Below are 7894 nucleotides of genomic sequence, written 5' to 3'. Positions count from 1 at the left end.
TTACTTTGTTATGTCAGATACTTGGCCTGCGTGGTTCTGCCTCCGAGCAGGAAACCGTTGAAAAGTTAAACCATTAGGGTCTTTTCCCCACGTCTGTTATGTGTGGAGCTGCTGCAGCCACAACGCAGCAACAGCTTCTGCGGAGCTCTGAGCTCCAAGCCCCGCCCATTTTCTTTTCGACTGCGAATCGGGAAGGAGGGGGAAGTGACGTATGCTGTAAAGCAGTCAAAGTCGTAACGATTTGTAGTTTTTTAGTGTGGAAGGGTTCCTACCATGCTCCTCAAAGTTACATAGTGCCAGTGAAGGTGATACAGACCCCTCAGACCATGACAGAGGTTCATTAAACCTGTTGGAAGTTGATGTACCATCACAATGACTCTGGAAATATGATATTAAGGTGGAAAAGTTACGTAGTAAGTGGAGGTTGAAAACATTTTTATTTACTGCTCCATCTCAGTATTCTCCCACAATGCACTTCAACAGTTATTTCATGCATTTTATTTGTTTTATTCTTTTTAACTCTGTCTCTGTCTGTCTTACTTTAAGTTTTTATTCTGTTCTACTTTTTGATGTTTTTATGGAAAATACATTGCATTGACTTGGCTCTACAAATAAACGTACAGATGATTTACAGGACTGTCTCAGAAAATTAGAATATTGTGATAAAGTTCTTTATTTTCTGTAATGCAATTAAAAAAACAAAAATGTCATACATTCTGGATTCATTACAAATCAACTGAAATATTGCAAGCCTTTTATTATTTTAATATTGCTGATTATGGCTTACAGTTTAAGATTAAGATTCCCAGAATATTCTAATTATTGAGATAGGATATTTGAGTTTTCTTAAGCTGTAAGCCATGATCAGCAATATTAAAATAATAAAAGGCTTGCAATATTTCAGTTGATTTGTAATGAATCCAGAATGTATGACATTTTTGTTTTTGTAATTGCATTACAGAAAATCACAATATTCTAATTTTCTGAGACAGTCCTGTACATGTGTCTAATAATAATATCTAATTTCTTTAATCTTCGTGCTTAAATGAGGCTCATTCTTCTGAACTAAATAACCGAGTACACGAGAAAAAAAATCTAATTTCTTACAATGTCTGATTTCTCAAGAAAGTGGAAGTCGGGGGGCTTCCTGTTTGTGAAACGGCTCGTGTCACTTATGTGTCAAAAGATGATATACATTCGTGTAAAGAAAGAAAAGATAACAGGAAACTGAAAAACACCCTCCGGATACACCGGGGATTTTTTTTCCTCTCAGCCTATTTCTGATAAACTGAAGGAACTTTAGCAGAAGCACGTGGCGCCGTCACAATATCAGCCAGGAGCCGTTCTGTCGTCTCTGAAAAAACCCACAAGCGGCGGTTTTGTGAAACCAAAAGAAACAAATCAGGTCGATTTTAAAGTTGACACCTTAAATAATTTAATGTCATTCAAATCACGAAACAATTGAACAAGCACTTCAGCACTGCAGAAAACGTTGAACTCAAGTGGTGACGGTGAATAATAAATAAAATCATTCTGAACTCTCACAATAATCTACCTAGAAACTCCCTAGTAAGAATACATTCACAAATGCAGGAATAAAAGGCCCATTTTCTCTGGATATGCTAGACATTTTGACATCCTGCCACGATAAAAGGTGAAACGTCCTATTTCTATCATGTTTTATTACACAAACCTCGTCACATTTCCGCGCCGTCAGAAAAGGTTTCGGATCCCGGCCAGCCAGCGAATCGGCTCGGCGAGGAATCGAGTTCGACGTCAGCAGCAGTAAATGGGAAGTTCTTTTGTTTCGATAGTGCAGCAGTTTGTTAACATTTCACACAAAAAAAATGTGCACGATTATATTCTGTTAGTATAAATAAACTCTCATCCTGGATTTATTTTTTTTGTTTTAAAATCAAAAGACTTTTTACTGTGTAGTCTGAAGTAGTTAAAAACGTCAAATGTTGGCAACGAAGGTTCACTTGTGGACAACCAAAAGTAATATGCACGGTGATTTTTCACAATCCAAGGAAAAAGGGGTACAAAAAAAGTCGTAGAGTGCCTCTTACGGATCAAAAGTGGCATTCTACAACCTTTTATTAAGGATTTTCTCTCGTTCTCGAGCCGCTTCTGTGGAGAAAATGGCTCTTCCTCGTCTCTCTTCCTTTCTTTTGCACGCTGGCACACACACACACACACACACACAGCTAATCATGTGCGTCCGCGGCGCTTCTTACATCCTCAATCTTTATCTGCAGAGGAAACACCTCGGCAAAGAAGGCCAAAGGGCGTCTGCTGAGCGGCCGGCTTGTGCAACGCTTGCAGTCGGATCGGGGCTCCGTCGTCCTGCCGATTCACTCAAAGATCTTCAGCAATCCTGCACAAACTTATCATCCAGTGCTAGCATTGCGAGACGGGGGGCCGTTATCGCGCCGGCTGCTTCCCGTCGGGGTTTGTGTAGGGACTGGGCCGGCAGGACCGGGGAGGCCGAGCCTGCGTTCGCTCGGTGCTTGACCCTCCTTCCTTCTTTGTTGTCAGTTCTTTCCTCCTGAAGGAGCTCAAACATTCCAGTTATGGGGTTTTCATGTCCGTTCCCTCTCTTCCTGTCCGTGTTTTTTCATCCTTTTGTGGCGTCGGCGGCGAGGCTTTCCAGGAGAGTTCTATAAATGTCGGAGCGGAGGAACCGCGGGTACGAGTCTCTTTCCATCAGCCCGTAAACTATCTTCTGAGCGTCGTCAAAGCAGTGGACGGTGGGAGTCTTGACGTTCTTTTTGATCTGCTCTCGGGTGTGATAGTCGATGTTGATCTGGAATGAGACACACAGATTAGGAATGAGTCAGGACTCGAGCCAGGAAGGGAAAGATGTGAGATTCCCCCAACGAAGCTGGGGTTTTTCCTCGGTACCGAAACTTGTTGAGCAGAGACTAAGTTTTTGGACGCGACCTACCTCTTTAGGCGACTCTGGTTTGATGTACTGCTCGTAAATCTTCTTGGCTCTCGAGGACATTCGGAAAGAAGACCTAATTGTCTTGTAGTCCTCGCAGGTGAGCCAGAATTCAATATTCTCGTCGCTGTATTCAGATTTGAGAAAGTTACGAAAAGTAGCAAGTCCATCTGACGAGAGAGAGCAAAACAAGACCAATGAATACATGAAGCGCAAAACGTCTTTCCCCTTTAGGCTTTCCCTTTAAACCAGCTATTCTGGTCAAGCATTCATTCTCACAAATTTGATTTAATGTCTCAACAATCCTTTCATTCTCGGGAGAAGAAAAACAAAACAAAAAAAACCCAAAACAACCTACATTTAGAATCGAGGAGCCGTTCCAGTGACTGCGACCATTGTTGTGTGTCTTCTAAACTTAGCCTGCTGGGAGAGAATGCACGTCGGGTCAGTCAAGCCAGAATCAAATTTGAGTAAAATAAATCTGCATGGGACTGACGCGGACTGCCGCTTATCAAATTCATACAAAAATATCCAACATGGGATACGGCTGTGTGCGCGTGCGCCGTGCCAAAGCAAACACGGCGTCTCCAGATGATTTGAATCCTTTCATCATGCCATAGATGGAAATGATTTGGAGCAGGCCCGGCTTTATTTTAAGAACTGAAACGTATGCAAAAACACTCCATAAGACCTCTTACCTCTCCGAGCTGGACGAGTGGGAGAACATGCACTGCAAGCGGCATATGAAGTTCTTTCCACTGTGTAGAAAACAAGAGACATGCAGTTACATCCCTGCATTGATTTACTGCCGTGAAATTAGTTTCCAAGTTATCAAAAACCCGTCGGACATGTAACTTCTGCTAATTAGAAGAAGAAGAGCATGTGACACGTTGCATTTGATGGGATTAGTGAGTATTTTCATAAAAAAAACACAAATATGTCGTATTTACGCCTTTGTTCAATCGTTGACAGAAACTTTTAACTATTTTTGGGGTAAAACGATAAAGTGTTTGGAAACCCCAGCCTTAAAGTTTCACTCACATGTTCTTGTTTCTCTTCCTGTCATCTCTGTCCATGATGAAGCGTTGCGTGTTGATGGGTCCGGCGGTTAAGCTTGGCATTGTCTTGTTAACTCCGAACTTCCTGGCTCTGGGTCCTGGTCATGCTGCGACTGCGAGACACTTAGGAGGGTTCCCCCTGCGACGCTACGTTTTATACCAAGGCTTTCTTGTTGTGAAGTGCTGAGGGCTGCTGGGATACATCAGCAGCTCAACCCCAGACTAAAGAGGAAGCACCCCTTCCTCCCCTTCCTCCTCCTCCTCCTCCTCCTCCTCTCCTCCCACTTCACAGTTTGAAGCAACACAAAGTCACGCTGAACTGCACTCCCTCCTCTTGATGCCTCACTCCCTATTATGTCGCGTTGCCTCTTTTCCTCTTTTCCTTTCCTCCTGCTGATTCCCGCCTCCTTTTTGCCGGACCGGCCAAACAAACCGGCTGAAAGAAAGCTTGCTGTGTTCCCATTATTCTGACTCCAGCAGCACAGATGCAAATGACAGTAACAGACTGCGATAGGCAAATTGTGACCTTTTCACGCCGACCGTCTTGGCAGGCCATGAAACAGGATTATAAACACTCTGAAGCCCGATGGATGGTTGGGAAAACTTCAGCATTTCAGCGTTTATTGATCCCTAAAAGAGAAATTCTTTGTTGAGACTCAAGCAACACATGGCAGCAGCAGTATCTGTGAAAGAGGAAACAGCTAATTGATTGCAACAGACGGGCTCAGCAAAGTGACAGGAAGTCAGACGGTCCGTCGGGGTTTCGTATCATGACCACCCGGCTGCTTTTACAACAGAGTTACTTCCACCTATGTCAAACGCTTGAATGGCACACTATAGTTTAGATCACACTTTATGTTTTTAGTTCTTTAATGACAAAAAAAAACCTTTAATCTGTAAATCTCTCAATAGATAGACCTGATATTAAATGTTTTCCAAGGCCTGGAAACAGGCATTGTGGCATAGAATTGTCAAATTGGTTTAATTCAGAATATTTATAAAGAATATTTGTCTTATTTCTAGTTAAAAATGTCTCATTTTTAGTCAAAAAAATCTCATTACACTTAAAACAAGACTCATCACTGGAAAAAACAACAATTTTCACCTGTTTCAAGTAGATTTTCACTTAAAATAAGTAGAAAAATCTGCCAATGGAACAAGATTTTTTTGCTTGTAATGAGAAGATAAATCTTGTCCCACTGGCAGATTTTTCTACTTATTTCAAGTGAAAATTTACTTGAAACAGGTGAAAATTGTCAAATAACAAGTTATTTTTCTGGTAATGACTCTTGTTTTAAGTGTAATGAGATTTTTTGACTAAAAATGAGACATTTTAACTAGAAATAAGACAAATATTCCTGGTAAGATTTTGAGTTTTTGCAGTGCAGAAACGTAATTCTCGTCAGTTGTGTGAAATAAGACCTGGAAACAGACATTGTGGCATAGAATTGTCAAATTGGATAAATTCACTGTACGAATTGTTCCAGATTACTTCTTACTTTTTATTATTTTACCTCTTTTCTTATCATTTTACTTCATTTTATTTGTTATTTACTGTTTAATTGTGTTTTGCCGCTTTTAATGTTGATGTAAAGCACTTTGAATTACCTTGTGTTGAATTGTGCTGTACAAATAAACTTGCCTTGCCTATTAAATATACTAAATAAAACACATCTACATTATATTTTTATCTGTTAATGCTGATTCCCATCAGCATGGTAATATTTGACCAGGGAACCACATACTGTGAGAAGCAGAAAATCCACAACGTTGAGGTATTTGAATACGAAACGCCGTTGCCAATGTCAACAGACTTGCACATATTTCCTGGACCGCAGACGTTTTTACGTCTGAGCCGGTCAGCTGATCCGGGGGCCGGAGCTGACGGGGGGGAGACGAACAAGCTGCTGGGTCGGCCAGAAATCCACCAGCGCTCTGACGATTCGTAACAAACTGGACAACGTGTTGCCGAGGGACGAACATCTGCTTAAAGGGGACCTATTATGGCATCTAATACCTATTTTAAACAGGCCTTGAATGTCTTAAAAACAAGCTTTTGATTGTTTTTGCTAAATAAATTAGAAATTCAGCCTCTGATCCATGTCTTTATCTTCCCATTCTCTAACTTCATTATCTATGCAGGATTCTGAGTGGGCGGGGCTATGATAATGAGGCTCTGTGCTGATTGGCTGCCTGAATGACGAGATTCACCGCTACGAAAAAAATGGTGGAAGCTCCGGCCGGCGGAGTTACCGTGTCCTAACTGCATGGGAGCGAGCGAGCGTCAGCGACAAAATCAATTCCATTGCTTTATTTTCTATTGGACTGTCCTAACTGGCAGCAGCGACGCAGCGTTTTGAGCTGAACATTTGTCGGACGACCTGCTTCTATTTTCTTCCTGTCTCGCGTTGAAAGCCGGTTGAAAGCGCTGTAGGAAACAGTCATGGATGAGGAACGGCTGATCCAGTTAGTTGAAATGAGAAGTTTTCTCTATGATTCCTCCTCATTTCACTACAAAAACCTCAATAAAGTTCAGCTGCTGGAGGGAGATGGACAGAGAGACGATGTCACGCAGTGCTACGATAGTGGGACGCTCATGCAGTTACACGGTTTTATAGTTGTGGGCGTGGTTTGTATTTTGGTTACGTAACAACAGGAACAGAATCTTATTGGCTCGTAGATCCACATCACACTGGACGATCATCCGGGCGGCTGTACAGACTCTGCAGAATCTGGTTGCTTTCCTCCTTCTCTGAGTTGCTGAGGGGAGACCACTTTATATATGTTAAAGCAAGAAAAAACCTGTTTTTCAGAATAGGTCACCTTTAAAGTAGTGCTATGGGGATTTCTGGACCTCAGCGGCTGATTCTGAGCTTGCATCTTATCTTAAAGGTGGTGGTAATCTGGAACTGGACACGTTTGTATGTCTGTTGGCCAAATAGGCAAGAATTAAGTTTCTATACGGTCAAAACGTACAAAGACCGGGTCAAATACAGAATTACAAAAGTAATCTGTGCCGATCCATGCGGTGAATCAAACCAATTTGACAATTCTACGTCACAATACCTGCATTCAGGGCTTATCCATCACTAGTGTAACATTGCGCGGTTTTCAAAAATCATAAGTATTTAATTTAAGAGTTGCTTCAGTAAACAGTACACAATTAAACAGTAAATAACAAATTATAATATATAATAAAATATATATATAAAATATAATATATAATAAAATGATAAGAAAAGAGGTAAAATAATAAAAATGACGAGTTGTTAAAAAGTAAGGGCAGTAGATTTAACAGTTTTATCCTGATTTAAAGGATCTACAGTTTGACAGACGTCAGGTCTACAGGAAGTTTGTTCCTCACTGCCTCTCGCTGCACCGACATGTAAAGTTAAAAGGGTCTGTAAAATGAGGATTTATGTGAAAGGGTGAACTGACTGACCTTTGTGCCGTCGCTGCAGCACGGAAATGCAAAAGCGTCGCCTCGGGCGCTTGTGCAGACACACACAGGTAAATGAAAGTGCTGTAACTTGCAGGCCAGTACAGTATGTACAGTAGTCTGCCGTGTAACATAGGGATGAACTGATGAATTGAAAATCGCATTATTATTACAATTTTTTTTAATCTTGTCTGCATATATACTAATGGTTAATACCATGTTGGTAAAAACCTAAGGCATATATATATATATATATATATATATATATATATATATATATATATATATATATATATATATTAGGGCTGTCAAAGTTACCGCTTTAATAACCGTTAAATTAATGTCCTCTTAACGCCGCAATTTTTTTAACGCACGATTAACGGGCAGGATTAAAAAAAACGCGCATTATATAATTTCTGGCGGTCGACGGCACCGTAGCTTGAGGAAAAGTCT

The 7894-nt window shown here is 41.0% G+C and overlaps 1 protein-coding gene across 2 annotated transcripts; it reads right to left on the bottom strand.

The window, feature by feature from the left end:
• Nucleotides 1–1898: 1898 nt before the first annotated feature.
• Nucleotides 1899–4201, bottom strand: LOC133457918 (regulator of G-protein signaling 21-like). 2 transcript variants are annotated; one of them, XM_061737302.1, is made up of 5 exons: nt 3986–4201; nt 3643–3702; nt 3303–3364; nt 2948–3114; nt 1899–2806 (listed from the first exon to the last, which is right to left on the bottom strand). In XM_061737302.1, the coding sequence occupies exons 1-5, from the start codon at nt 4063–4065 to the stop codon at nt 2618–2620; spliced, it is 558 nt and encodes a 185-aa protein (XP_061593286.1). In that variant the 5' UTR covers nt 4066–4201; the 3' UTR covers nt 1899–2617. The 2 variants fall into 2 exon arrangements, with proteins under 2 accessions (XP_061593286.1, XP_061593285.1); XM_061737301.1 differs by having other exon boundaries at nt 3303–3367; nt 3986–4200.
• Nucleotides 4202–7894: the final 3693 nt, after the last annotated feature.

This window comes from Cololabis saira, chromosome 13, assembly GCF_033807715.1.
Source record: "Cololabis saira isolate AMF1-May2022 chromosome 13, fColSai1.1, whole genome shotgun sequence".
In the NCBI taxonomy this organism is placed as follows: Eukaryota; Metazoa; Chordata; class Actinopteri; order Beloniformes; family Belonidae; genus Cololabis; species Cololabis saira.
This window is presented reverse-complemented; position numbering and strand designations above follow the sequence as displayed.